General features: G+C 40.0%; 1 protein-coding gene across 3 annotated transcripts in view; it reads left to right on the top strand.

Moving 5' to 3' along the window:
• The first annotated feature begins 3,116 nt into the window (after nt 1–3,116).
• MDM1 (Mdm1 nuclear protein) overlaps nt 3,117–14,999 on the top strand; it is a 28,166-nt gene continuing 16,283 nt past the window's right edge. For 2 of the 3 annotated variants that reach the window (XM_069490391.1, XM_069490390.1), the window contains exons 1-7: nt 3,117–3,134; nt 4,128–4,242; nt 7,619–7,989; nt 9,047–9,181; nt 11,426–11,593; nt 12,736–12,839; nt 12,920–13,019. In XM_069490391.1, the coding sequence (XP_069346492.1) occupies nt 3,117–3,134; nt 4,128–4,242; nt 7,619–7,989; nt 9,047–9,181; nt 11,426–11,593; nt 12,736–12,839; nt 12,920–13,019 (1,011 nt within the window). The remainder of the gene's footprint in view (nt 3,135–4,127; nt 4,243–7,618; nt 7,990–9,046; nt 9,182–11,425; nt 11,594–12,735; nt 12,840–12,919; nt 13,020–14,999) is intronic. The other variant, XM_069490392.1, reaches the window with a different exon arrangement.

Raw genomic sequence — 14,999 nt, 5'->3', positions numbered from 1 at the left:
CAGCCTCATTTTGTCCCCTGAGAGGGACCCACACCAGCTGGGCAGTGACCCTTTCTCAGGGGTCTGACCAGCTCCACGAGGCCTCTCTTGCAAACCTCTGCATTCTAGTCATCTCAGTGTTTCCCCTTTGTTCTCTCAGCATTAGAGTGTGAGCTGCTTCCTGGAGTTACTATTCTCTCTTTCTCCTTGTGGCTTTTTGAAGTTCTTCTATAACTAACTAATAGCTTATATTGAGTTCTCTTTGTTGAAATGCCTAGTGTAGTTTCTGTTTTCCTGGCTGGCCTAACCTATCTGTGCAGGGTCAGAGGGCCCAAAAGGGTAGAGCAGCCTGCACCGCCATCTGGACCTGCTGCAGAGCCTGTTCTTGCTCTGGGCCTCGGATGAACCACTATGTTTTTAACTAGTCCCCTGTAGATGGATGGTTAGGTTGTTTCCAACCTTTTGTTATTAGAAACAATGCAAAATTAAATGAATATTTTTCTCACATATGTGCAAGTCTATCTGGAAGATAAATTTATAGAAGAGGAATTGCTGGGTCAAAAGGATTGCCAAATTGCCCTTCACAGAGGTTGGGCAAATTCAGTCTCTCACAGGCAATAGACAGAAATCTATTTGTATGGGAAACAGAGAAATCAGCAAAGGGAAGAAGAAGCTGGTGTGAGAACCTTGTTCCCATAAGAGGGCCTTAGCTAGCAGAAGAGAGAAGCACAGCATGAGATCTATCACTTGAGGAATTACTCTCTGGCCTAGAGACGCCATTAACTTCATTTTGAGCCCGTTGGAGATAAGGAAGCTAAAATACAAATGAAAAGAAAGCTCTTTAAGACACTTTGAAACTCACAAGAGGGTAACACAAAAAGGGGAGACAGGTGCTTTGCCATGGATTACCACCAGAGCTGGGTAGTGTGAGGGGTAGCTGTGCCCAGTACCTGTGCCCAGCGGAGACTCAGTACCAAGCTAAAGTGGCTGTGCTGGCCAGTAGCAAGAGTGACACCTACAAATGTGTGACTACTGGAACAAGCAGCAGTGCTGCTGGGCACACAGTATGTAACAGCTGTAAATGGATGTCAGTGACCTCCTAGGGATTCCCCAAAACACCTGGATGGAACTTTGTAGGGTACTGGGTCTGTTTCCTGCAGTAGCAGAAAAGGTAAAAGCTGATAAAACACAGGCTACACAACTCATTTACTGAGGTGGTCACTTTTTTTCATTTCCACATCTTTGCTTCATAAACTGGGGTAGGCTTTTGTTTAACAATCACAAAGTACAATCTTATTCTTCCTTGAGTCCATATGATAGATATCTAGCAAACCTAGGATGTACCTAAGTTACTTTTACCATCTGCTGTTTGGTTTTCCTGTCATTTACTCCCCGTTCAGCAGAGTTCTACTGCAGTTATCATTGCCCTTGTTTAGCAGACAGGCTACATTCTATATGTTGCTTTTGCTGATTTCACCTTGCCAGCTTTGTTATGTGGTAACAAAGCTATGTGTACAACAATTGTGTCTTTCCTACCATGTAGGGCTGCCTTCCTGCACACGACTTTTGTTTTAGGTTCCACTGTGTCTTGTTTGTGCCATCTTAATTTACACGACAGAGATGCAGTCATCACCAATTAACATTAATCAAGGCCCCCCTGGATGCATGGCTGCACAGGGACTAATTTAATATTCTCTTTGTTTCAGATATCAGGTGGCTTCTTCAAATGAATTTTTAACTTTCTCAGTGATGATGAAGAAGAACAGAGACATCAATCAGGATTCAGGAAGACAAGCCTTTGCAGAAGATGCTTAAAGGAGGCGCATCAAGGACTGTGTTACTATTTGAAAGTTTAAAAGAGGTATACTTTTATTGAGTCAACAAAAGACAAAAGTAAAAAGCACTATGTTCATTGGTCCTGGAAGAAGCCTGGCAGCATTCCATTCAGACATCTGCCCTTTGAGCATCCGGTTTTCCTCTTTACTTATTGTGGTCCTTCTGTCTTCAAGGCTGAATCTGAATATTTCCTCCTGAGGCTTTTTCTAATCATCCCTACCCTCGGGATGACTCCCTGCTCCCAATTATTATACACCGTGCTCCCTTACTTACACCTCTCATTTGGAAATTTAGCACATGTTATACCATTATTGAATAAATATTTAACATATGCACATCCTTTCTATCAGAGAACTCTCTGGGCAATTTCTTTCTTTCCCAATTCTCAGAATCAGCGCAGTGTTCTGCAAGAAATATTTGTCGATGATGATGGCAATAGTACATTAAAATCGGATGGAATTTTATTTTTAAAAAAGGTTGAGAGTAGAGGCAAGGCCGAAGGTTTGGAAGTTGAGAATCCCGAGCATCTCGAATAAATGTTTTCTAATCTAAGCGCTGTATGTACATCTTTTTGGGGGAGGGTGGAGATTAAGGGAGGAAGAACATCACTGGAGGAAGATAGCAGTTTGTCTTTCGAGAATCAGTAACATTTTTTTGAAACCTGCCAAAGCTATGTTTATGTTTTGGCCTACCCCTTTTGATATGACAGTAACTAATGCAATGCGGCTGTCGGTTGTAGGAGCTGATAATCAGCAGAGTAGACCTGAATACAGAAAACATTCGGTTCTGTCATACATTTTGGAATGAAGGGCACACGTTCGCGTTTCATGTCAGGAGCCTGGGCCCAGCGCCGCCGGCTGCGGGCGAATCGGCCACCAGGCAGACCCATTGTTGCGCAGGAGCCGGCGACGCGGGGACCCATCGATCGCTCACAGGACGAAGCTCCCGCGGGCCCCCGCCCACCCCCGCTTCGGGAGCCTCATTGGCCGGCCTTCTGCCCGCCATCTCTCTCAGCCCTCTGGATTTGGCCCGGGAGGTGGGCGGCCTCCCTTGGGGCACTGATTGGACGAATTGTAATGACGGTAAGGGACTTTGAGAGCCTCGATTGGTCCTTGGGTTCAAAATGGGCGGGGAAAGGCCGAGCGACAGGGCTCAAGGAGGGAATCGCGGAGTGCGCCGGCGCGTAGTCGGGGACGCCAGGCCGAGGCTTTTGCCGGGGAACCGACTGTTGTCGCCCCGCCCCTTCGGGGCTTTCTGTCCCGTTAACTGTCGGAGTGGCGGGGGCTTCAGCGCCGGGCGACATGCCGGTGCGCTTCAAGGTGAGGCCGGGGTCCCCGAGCCCAAAGGCGGCGGGAGGTGGTGGGGGAGTCGCGGCCCGGGGTGCGCGGGCCTCACTGGTTTTCTGCGCGGTACCCCTCGGGCCGCAGGAGCTGCCGGCCCCCGACCCTGCCTGCCGCGCGGCCCCGGAGGATGTTCGCCTCTCCAGGCCTAGCTTCCTCTCCGTTCACACACATTTCCGAGTTCCTGTGTGTCAGAGAGTTAGATAGGATGGAGACAGGTTTATTTTGGGGGGACTCCGAGGAGTAGAGATGGGAGAAGGGCGCTTATAATGGGAACTAAAAGCGACTTCAGATTGGGACACCTGTGGCCCATTTAGTTAGCATTGAACCCGCCCTTCCCTTTATAACTTTAAAGCATATGTGTCTTTTAAAGGCTTGAGAAATGGGGTTCTTAGCAAAGACAGGGTACAGGAAAAACGTATTTTTCATAGTTGTGCATTTGTTTTAGGGTTTGTTAAAAGTTCCAGGTAACTGAACTGGTAGCTGTCAGGTGGCAGCCTGCAGCATAAAGGGTGACCACAGCTGACGCTTATTCTTTTAACTTAAAGGCTTGTATCCAGAATGGGAGGGGAGTTTTTCTTTGGTTAACTTTACCAAAATATCAAAAGGTACTAGGCATAATACATAATATTGTGTACTTGGTGAGAACTTCGGATAAATCTGTGGTGATGAGAATTTGGATCGTCACTGGTTATCAGACAAGAGCTTATGCTTTGGACTCAGACACCCAGCGAAAGTATAACCTCTCTGAGCCTGGGATTCCTGCTAGCATCTGCCTCCAGGCGTAGTGAGGATTAAAGGCTATAACACGTGTGAACTGCTTAGCACAGGGCTGGGTAAACATGAGCTTTTATTAAGGAGCTTGTGTGTGTTTAATTATCAATCTTAAGATTTTCAACTCTCTTTAAAAATGTCTGCTTTAAAACAACATTCATTAATTGCATTATACTCAAAGTGTGCTTTTCATTACAGGGGCTGAGTGAATACCAGAGGAACTTTCTGTGGAAAAAGTCTTATTTGTCAGAGTCCTGTAATTCCTCTGTGGGGCGAAAGTACCCATGGGCTGGACTTAGATCAGATCAAATAGGTAAGTTGAGCAAACTCAATAGCCATTGTAATTTGAGTAAACCTTGGACTAAGTCTGCAAAATGATTTATTAAGAATTCAGTTGGCCTGGTTAACTTGTTCATTTATTTAAGAAATATTTATTGAGGGTTTACTTGTGGGCCAGGACCATTCCCAGCTGCTAGGGATATACCCCTGAGCCAGACAAAGTCCCTAACTGTGGAGAGAAACCGTAAAGAAGTAACAATAAATGAGCAAGGGGATTTCAGGTTGTTATATAAAATTGTAGGGAAGTATGATAGATAACATAGGGGAGGGATTGATTGGAGGGGAAAAAAAACTTTGGATGGTTAGGAAAGGCTCTTTTGAGGAAGCGTTATTTGAGCTGAGACCTGAAAGCTGATAGGGGGCAGGCCTGGGGAAGAGAACTCCCAAGGTCTTGAGGAAGGGAAGCTCAGATTAAGTAGCTTGTCCCAGGTTTGCAGTTAGTAAGTGGCAGAACCATGATTTGAAATCAAGTCTGTTTTATTCACAGCCCACGATTTCAGAGGTCATGTCATGTTCTTGTCATCACACGTGCTTCCTCCTTATATCCCGAGGAAGTTAGAGGCCTGGGTCAAGGTTTCCCAGAGCATGGTAGAAGAGAAAACAGACAGAATGACTTCCTTGTACCCGCTCGTTTAATTCTCCCTCCCTAGAACGTTAGATCTCGGAGAGCAGGGGTCTGTCTTAGCCTCTGTCTATCCCACCTTGTTCCTACCTAGTATCTAACACAGGGCCTTGGAACACTTTACTGCTTATCAAAACTAATTTTTGAATGAATGTGTAAACCTGAGTTTGAATCCACAATAGCTGTGTGACCTTGGGCAAATTGAGCCTGTTTTGCCAAGTGGGATTTTAGGAGGCTTATTGCACAGGATTGCTGGGAGGGATTAAATGAGATGTTGCCTGTTAAGGGCTTGTTGCATATACACAGATAAGTGCTTGGTGCCCCACGTGTGACGTGTGTGAGAGTGCTTGATGTGTGGTATGTAAGTCCTTCCACTGTTAGATGTTTGAAGCCAGGAAAAGAAAAGACTTATGGGTAGGGTGCCAAGCCTGGGGAGTTAGTAAGATGAGGAGAGTGCTTCCAGGATTAGGTTTGGAGAACAAAGGAAACTGTGGGCTAGAGTGGGTGCTTCCTCTGAAGCATCAGGATCCTTCACTTAGGGCTTGACTTTAGAGACTATGTGTCCCTGCTTCTCAGGGAGGGTGCTGGGAGCACCCCTCTGCTCATAATCTTTTTCCAAATGACCAGATATTCCACACATTTGAGGCACCATTAGATTAAGGATCCAAAATAAATTCCTTATGTGTAGATACCCTGCTGAGGCCTAGAGGGTATTATAACACTGGGGAATTAGTTAAGCCAGGTAGTTGGCCCCATAACATTTCAGCTTAGATCAGCTACATTTGAGGGGAGGGTAATGGAGTGAGACGGTGGGAGCAAAACCACTTTGGAGCATGGGACATTATGAAGGTAGGGATGGTCTAGTGGAGGAATGTTAATGGGGAATTTTAGGTAAGGGGAAGGGCAGAGCAAGAACTCCAGGATGTTCAGAAAGGAGGTGGGATGTTGGCAACGAACAAGAGCAGTTTTACCCAGGATTGGCTGGACAGTCTTTTAACATAGGGTCTTTTTCCCCTGGGGATTTGTTGGTACTGGGAGACAAGGGCAGACCACTTGAGAATCATCCCTTCATTTTGCTCTTCTACCAGAAACCCAGCTCTGTGTTAAAGCAGAGAGAAGGCTAAGCAGTGATCTTCAAGCTTTTTTACTAAAAGCATTTAGAAAAATATTGTACCCTCCTCTCACATTTTTAAATTGATGTTTAATATTTTTATCATAAGTTTTTATGAATAGTTTTGAAGGGTGTAATTTCTGGCATATTGAATATTATATGTTTTACATATGTTTTGTTAAAACTTTGGAGCTGCCAACTTAGCTCATTCAATTTTTGGAAAATGTTCATCATATGATTGGCAAAGTCAGCCTTCATTGGCAAACTAACCAGCCAAATCAGAATTATTTTCTGTGAGAAAAAAGTCCAACTTTATCTTCCAATTCAAATGTGTTAATATGCACATATACATTTCATATGACATCCCTCTCACACCTGAATTTTAATGCTAAGATAGGTGAAGGGAAATGTGTGGAGATATATGAGATAAGGCCCTGTTCTTTTGTTATTTCTAATCTCTGCCTCCTTTGCTTTGCTCTCAAATATTCTCCCTCAGGAGTTATGGTTTCTTGAATTGTCCCTTTTTTTCCCCCACCTGTGAGATTTTGTTGTACCTTAGGTTGATGACTGGAGTAAGTTTCAGGCTGCTTGAGAGAGGTGTCTTTCTTTTGTAAAAGAAAAGGGAAGAGGGAGATTATGAAGGGGCCAGTGGGAAATGGAACTGCAGATGGCAGATGCAGCTCTCAGGCGGAAAGATCCATGTCAGGCAAGAGCACACATGGTGTTGAGGATCTGGGAAAGCTGTCCATTTCTGTTTAGCCCCGGAATGCCTTTGTGTGCCCCCTGGACATAAACACCCAGTTTGAAGACCACTGGTCTAGGGAAGCCTTGTAAAAGGGTGGGAACCCTGGGTTCTATGGCCACAACATCTGAGATAGAGGATGCCTGATTTTCTGTCTACCTTCCTTTTCCTTCTGTTCTGGTCTTAATCTTCCTTCCCCACCGTACATCAGTCTTTCTACTTAAAGAATAGCCCCAAACTAGGGCAGTATCTTAGTGGCTGTCATTCTGCAGAGCTCTTCTTACTTTGGTAGAAGGTTAAGTTTTTGGACATTTGCTTTCCAGACAGAAATGTAGAGAAATTGTATCTTAGCTATTGTTAAAAGGGCTCATTCTTTTTAATTCTCAGGAAATCAAGGCAGATGTAGAACCAAGATCCAGCGTAAAGACATCTCATCCTTTCTCTTCTTGGTCTGCCCTGCATAAGAGAAGCTTTGTGAAAAGTTCCAAAATTTGACAGTACGAGGGCCCGTTGTTCTGTTAAGTAGCACAGGAAAAGTAATCAGAAACGGAGGCAGCGTGTGCTGCCTAGCTTGCCAGGTGCATCACGTTGCAATTCTGGTGACTTTTGTTAGGTTAACTCGAACATTGTGACCCCAATTTTTAATTTTTTGTTATGGTCAAATTTTTAATATTTAAGCAAAATAACATTTTATGTTGAAAAACTGTACTTATTTTCTATCCTGTAATCTGAAGGATATTTTGTGTATGTATATATAGATATATGTATCTCAACTGAACTTTAAATTCCATTTCTCCTCTCATGGGTGTTATTAAAAGTTGTCTTTGTAACTTTTTGCTTTGGTAGCTGCTATTTTCGTATGCTGTATTTTGTAGGGATCACGAAAGAGCCAAGTTTTATTTCAAAAAGAAGAGTCCCTTACCATGACCCACAGATTTCGAAATCTCTTAAGTGGAATGGAGCTATCTCAGAAAAAGATGTGGTTGTAGCACCGCAGCCTGCAGCCCTGGAAACACCAAAATCACAAGAGGAAGAACAAAAAGATGTTACCCAAGGAAGAGTTCTCTCACTAGAAGCCTCCAGGGTTCCCAAAAGAACCAGATCCCATTCTACAGACTCCAGAGCTGAAGGGACTTCATATGTTGTAGAAAATAATGAGAATGTAATACCAAACCATACACCAGTTAATGCAAATGTGGAACTGGAACATTCTACCAAGATTCCTCCAGAAAATGTAGATAATGGGGTAGGCATATTTATTATATTTCTTTTCAAAAGTATAGAATTCTGTGTGGGTTTCATCATCATTTCAGTAATACTACATTTTGTGTTTAAAATGTTTCCATTGTTGTCTAATAACTATAGAATAGTTGATAAGCTATTGACTTTAGTTATTGCAAATTAGTTCTATTCTTAATGTTCTCTGTTTTGTACTGGTTATACTAAGATATCCCTTCATTGGGTGGACCCCCTGCATCTGGATTTTATTCGTCATATATCAACATCTGAGTCCTAAGGGAGAGATCAAGTTGAGACAGAGAAGGGGAGTAGGCCATTACTTCTGGCAGGGGTGCTGAGCTGACTTCTGCCTAGCCCTTTTTCAATTTCTTATTGTGTACCAGCAAGAAACAAACAGAATCTCAGTTGACAGAATGCAAAAGGAAGGAGAGTTCTGGCTGGCTCTCAAAGATCTTGCAGTTCTGTTCTCTTGTGTCGCAGCTGGCCTGCAGCAGGTCCCTGCGAGCACATAAGCAGAGACTGCAGGGACCTGTGCACAGATTTCACTGCCTCCCATGTTTCTTTCTCCACTCCACTGTTTTGTCCCCGTTTCATGTCCACCACTGACTGGAACCCCGGAAAGGCATTTCGGAGTGTTGGAGAAGAATCCGCGGCTTGTTGAGAAAGGCAGGGGGTGCAGGGGAATCAAGGAAGGTGATGTGTGAGTCTGGTGGGCAGGGGAAGGGGTGTCCACAGAAGCAATATGCAGTTAAGACAAGGTGGTGTAATTTTTTGGTAATATATTTAATTATGAATGATTGATAGGAAGGGACTGAGAGATGTTATCTTTTCCTGGGATGTGTGATAGTCTCTTGATAGAAAGGAATTTTAAATAGGCACCTTAAAAAGATTATAAGTTGAAAAAATTTTGCTGTACGACAATGTGCATATAGTTAACAATACTGTAATGTACGCTTAAAATTTTGTTAAGAGAGTAGATTTCATGTTATGTGTTTTTTACCACAATTAAAGTTTGAATAGAAATTTGTAATGGCTTTGAGTGGATTTTTCTTTTCCCCTAACAGTTGGATAGAATTCTACGTAAAAAAGCTGGATTGACTGTTGTTCCTTCACAAAATGCCTTGAGAAATTCTGAATATCAAAGGCAGTTTGTTTGGAAGACCCCTAAAGAAACTGCTCCAGTTTTTGCAGCTGATCAGGTAGTTTAATGGATGTAATATGTTTCTGAGTATCATCGTCTGATCTAGTGATGTAGATTTACATAGAATTAAGAGCTGAAAGAAATTGGTACTTAAGTAGGCCTGGAGAGGTAAGTTCTAGAAAACTGAAAATGAGTTTTGCTAAAATCATCCTATTACTTACGATTTATAGTAGTAATATTATGCTGTCCTAGGCTACTGATGATCATTGTTGCCAGATCCATCACATATACTAAATATGAGACAGGGTAATGAAAACTTGGGGAACTGGTAAGTTTTTGCATGCTATAAGATTTTTTCATATATTAAAAAGATCATTTAAATTGGTTTTATTCTAAAACGTGTTTAGTTGACTAATGCATGTTTTCTGTCTTTTAAGAAAGGTATAACTGCTTTGGATATTTATTTTAATAAATACAAAATATGTTGAAAGTAACACATGATTTTGTCCTTGTACCAGATGAACAGTAATAGGAATTATCAGCTTAACTATATTTACAAAATTCAAAAGCTGTAATGATGTGATATTAGATTTCATTGTGCTCTTGCACAATTTCAGAATTGAACTACCATTGCTAATAAATACTCTGTTGTTTTACTACCATCCTCTGGACAGTGCTTAGGATTTTAACTCTTCATTTATTTTCTTAACAATACTTCCAGGCCTAGGTAGAAAATACCTCCACTTAGAATATCTCCAGAGGCCTGTGACAGCTTAGTCTTTTATTTTTCTCAGCCTTTGTGTTTTTATTTAAAAACACACACACACACACACACACCCCACATTCATTGTCTTCTGTACTTTAACATTCACTTGTATGCTTTAAATACCCCTAAGAACTGAGAGGATAATTAGATTCAGCAAGACAATAACATCTGTCATCTTACATTACAATAAAAATACCAGTGATCCTACAAATTATGCCAGCTTTAGGATTAATTACTATTCAGTTTTTAAGATAACTTGGAAATTTATATAACATTTTAAGAACTTGGGAAGTAGCATAAAGTGATATGTACCCTTTATTGACCTAGTAAATAGGATCAGTACTTCTGCTTGCTCACAGGTGTTCTTGGATAGTAAGTGTACCTGAAAAATTACAACCTCAAAATTGTGGTTGTTCAGTTTTTGGAGAGTAATTGACTTTTAAGGTAGAGCTGATTCAAATCAAAGCCTCATCGTCAACTTTTACAAGTCAGTAAAAGCATTGTATAGAAATGTTATTTTTATAGGATTGAAAGTACAATGTAAAATAAATCACTAGCAATATTTTCACAAGTAGTTTTATTGCTATCGTTAGTGAGGATTTCAAAGAAATTTTTTGGAAGCAAATGCTCTTTGTTAGTTCAAAGCATATCAATTTCAGGGTCTGTGGATTGAAGAGCTCTGAGACAGCTTTTTATGCTGGAACCTCTAAAGGAGCCGTTGAGTTCTATTTTGTCAGACACCTGTTTTCTGAAAGGATATCTTTTACTAATACGTAAAAAGTCTGAACAGTTTTTGTCAGGAAAGTCCTTGAGGTTCTATTTGTTTGGATTTGATCTGTATGAGGATATACTGTTTGGCGTTATAAAGCAATAGTATACCTCATTTGAGCTCCTTACCTTTCCATTTGCTTTCCTTGTAATCATTGGTAATGTCCCATAAAATAGAAACCATATTGTGAAATATTAAGGATAAAAGGAAACATTTAAATGGAAATGTAGTAATTGCCAGAAATTTTCCTTGCATTAAAAATGCTAAAAATAAGCAAAGAAAAGAAAACTAAACAAATTGAATATATAGGATATTCAAAATGTTAAGAATTTCCTATTGTTTCAGGAAGAAAGAAAATTCATGTCAAAGAGAGAAAAGAACCTGTAGAACTGACAACAAAGTTGTCCTAATTGAGCTAATGTCTATGTTCATGCTATGAAACTATACCTATTTTATACTCATCCCATTAACACACTGAAGGGAGGAAATATGAGGACCACTAGGGAGAAAAGCTCCAGCACAATAATGGTTCATTATTTATTTTGGTGTGTTATTTTGTTTACAGTAACTATTATTCAAAACATAATGAGTATAGAAAGTTGCCCTTTGGATGTTAGACATATGAAGTGGAATTACAAATAATCATATATAATTTTGCTATTTTTGTGTCCTATAAATCAACTTTATGAGTTTTTTTAAGCAAATTGAAGACCCAAGTTCTCCATATTTAACCAACAAAACTAAACTGAAATAATTTTTGTTTTAAGGTTTTCCACAATAAAAGCAAATTTGTTCCACAATTCAAAGGTAACTCAATCATTCCTGAAACTGAATACAAAAGAAATTTCAAGGGGTTATCTCCAGTGAAAGAACCAAAAGTGAGAAATGATTTGAGAGAAAACGGAAATCTTGAAACAGTATCTCCTGAAAAAAAGGTATTCATTAACTCTTCACCTTAAGCAAAACCAAATCCCCATGATTTTAGACTCTATACATTTTCTTTTACTTACTACATCTGAGATTTTTTTTTTTTTAGCTGGTTCATTAATTTGTTTGTTCATCAAATGTCCATTGAGCCACCTATGAGGAGCAGCAGGCCTGGGGAAGGTACTGAGGATACAAGACAAACACACACACACTAAGCCCCAAGCAGCTCTTGGGCTAGTGGGGAGACAGATATATAAATGAATAAATAAAAATAATACAGTATGATGACCTTAACGATAGAACAGGTAAATCTACTACGTCTAATATCAAATGATTGGACTTATAGTAATGTGAGCTCCAGGGGTAACAGTAGTGATAGAAACACTTTAGGTAATAGAAAGTAAACACACACATACACACCTGTATTTTAAACCAAAGTTTTAGCATGACATTATAGCAAGTATAATTCACATGACTTACCTCAGGATATATAAATAACTGCTTCTCTGTGAAATTTTAGCCATTTCAGTTGCAGCATGAGGCTCAAATCATTATAAATTGTAGGTAAATGGGGTATAAATACTAGTTTTGAATCTCCTGGAATGTTGATACCTGATACTTTGTGGGTCCTAAAAATAGAAAGTATATGACTAAAAGTAAATTGACATTTATATATAAATGCATATATTGGAACTATGACATTCTTGGGGAGAAAAAAAGTTGCTGAGTTACTCAGTAAAGCAATGTGGTAACTTATTCATCAGGATTTTATGTATGTTTAATTATGTAACACAATTAAATGCAAATTTAGACTATCAAGAGCAAATGTAAGATCGCTGTTCAGTTTGTAATAACATTGTTTATTTAGAGGTGTATTTGTTAATTTAAAAATTTTCTTCCCTAGCCAAGGTTCTAAAATCTTTATTGTCAGAAAATGAAAGTCTATCCTGAGCTATACTTCAAAAAAACTAACCAGATATACGAGTTTCAAAACTTGCTTGTTGATTTCTTGTGATTTTTGTTATCTTTAGTAGTTAAAGCTTCTACAAACATAAATGTAATACAATATCCAAGTCTAACTTTATAACATCTCTGTTTTCACTTTAATGTATATTTTAAGCATAAAAAGCTTAAATTATTTCCATTTTAGTGTAATAAAACAGACGATCCTTTAAAATTAGAAGCAGAGATGGAATTAAAAGACTCAAACCAGCCTAAAAAGAAGCCTACTCCTTGGAAACATCAAAGGCTTGGGTATGTATTTTAGTAGGAAAATATCATGGTATTTAGATGATCAACATGATGAAATATTTACTTTCATTCATTTCTATTAGGAAGGTGAATTCTGAATATAGAGCAAAATTTCTGAGCCCAGCTCAATATTTGTATAAAGCTGGAGTTTGGACATGTGTGAAGGAAAACATGCCAAATCAGGTGAGTGTACATAAGCTCAATAAGCCCACATTTTCTTTCAGCCTGAATAACAACTTAATTTCACAATGAGTTTCATGTAGTAATAGAGACTACAATTTAAAGAAGTATGATACAATAATGGCACTAAAAGTATCAAGAACTTAAAGTTGTATATATTAGGAATAAGTTATAAGTGTATTTGTTTTTTATGCTGCTGGTTCCTTAGAGATTAATATTATTATTAAAGTCTTTAAAGTTAAAAATTTCTTCTAATCAAACATCTGATAGTGTTAATAAAGTTGATTTATAGAATTGTAGCTTTATAGATTTGATTGTTTTATAACATCCAGACCTCTCCTTTCTCATGACTCTTTTCAAGATCAGATAATTTGTCTGATAGTGGCATCTGCTGTCAGTGCATACTCTCGCAGTCTGTAAGCAGAAAAAAGGTACAGCTTGTCTGTTAGAGGTTTGAGTTACAGTGTTGGGGTACCCTGACATGGGAGAAACTCTGGGGATCTAAAGATAGGTTTGAAGAAAAGGGTAATTAATCCTAGAGTTGAGAAGTGCTACTTTAGTCTTAGCTTCTTATAGTTGAAGGACAAACAATGGAACATTTTTGTTTTATTGTATAATTAGCAACTTTTAAACCATATTTTGATAGTCTTTTGTCTTTTCTATGAGAATGAGCTAAATTTAAACATTTCTGTTTAAATTAGACATTGGTAAACATCCCACTTCCCCATCATTGTAAACAGAGGGATAATCTGGACGGGGAATGAATCTTTCATTTAGCTCAGTACCTAAAACCGTATCTGACGATTACATGTAATCAGCCTCTGGGGGAAAGTGCTGATGCTTTGAGGCTCTGGTTCTTGGAGCTGGCAGCTCCCAGACACATGTCCTGGCGATGCTGTGCTCTGCCTGTTGTGTCAGATTACTTAATTCCTTCTATCATGGCTGCTCTTGGTACTTTCTATTTCTGTGGGAGCATGGCTCAAACAGGCAGCATCAAAGGCAAAGCTCGAAGCTATCCCAGGTATTATCTGGGGCCACGTTTGTATAGTCACCCTGGTGAAATCAAGTTAAAACTGTGAGCATCAAAAGCAGCCATGATGGAAGAAAGGACTCAAATCCGGTAAACTCTTGAGCAGTTTATGGCTGTCCCAGATCTTGGCGAGGAGGTCCCTGTCTGTGGAGTTGGATAGGAAGCGAAGAAATGGCAGGGCAGAGGCAGGACACAGACTTGGCCAGTAAATGGGCACCAGCCGCTGGCCTGTTGGGTTTAGGCACTTCATTAGGTCGAGGTCAGGAGAAACTTATTGTTTTGGAAAGACTCTCTCTTTTTCTCTGAGACTTCTTTAAGATGCATTTAGGCCTCAGAGCTAAACATTTAATGGATTGAGAGGATTGCTAAATCTGAAGTCACGATAAGGTGGAATTCATTATCTGGCCTTGATGGAAGAAAATGTTGCTAATGTGAGATCTGTTTTTTCTTTTTTTTTTTTTTTTGAGACAGAGTCTCGCTCTGTTGCCTGGGCTAGAGTGAGTGCCGTGGCGTCAGCCTAGCTCACAGCAACCTCAAACTCCTGGTCTTAAGCGATCCTACTGCCTCAGCCTCCCAAGTAGCTGGGACTACAGGCATGCGCCACCATGCCCGGCTCATTTTTTCTATATATATTTTTAGTTGTCCATATAATTTCTTTCTATTTTTAGTAGAGACGGGGTCTCGCTCTTGCTCAGGCTGGTCTCGAACTCCTGACCTCCAGCGATCCACCCGCCTCGGCCTCCCAGAGTGCTAGGATTACAGGCGTGAGCCACCGCGCCAGGCCTTGAGATCTGTTTTTTCAAGGTTTCCCATTATGATATCTTGGTAACATGACTTTTTTTTGTTTCTTAATTGCTATATTGTTGGTAGCAAATATTTAAATTAGTGGTATATTGATAGTTTGCCTTAACTACTTTGGGCAAAATCATTCAAAAAGTAAATTGGAGTTAGAA

The sequence above is a fragment of the Eulemur rufifrons genome, chromosome 16 (genome assembly GCF_041146395.1).
Source record: "Eulemur rufifrons isolate Redbay chromosome 16, OSU_ERuf_1, whole genome shotgun sequence".
In the NCBI taxonomy this organism is placed as follows: Eukaryota; Metazoa; Chordata; class Mammalia; order Primates; family Lemuridae; genus Eulemur; species Eulemur rufifrons.
The sequence above is the reverse complement of the archived record's forward strand: the minus strand, read 5'-3'. Positions and strand labels throughout refer to the sequence as shown.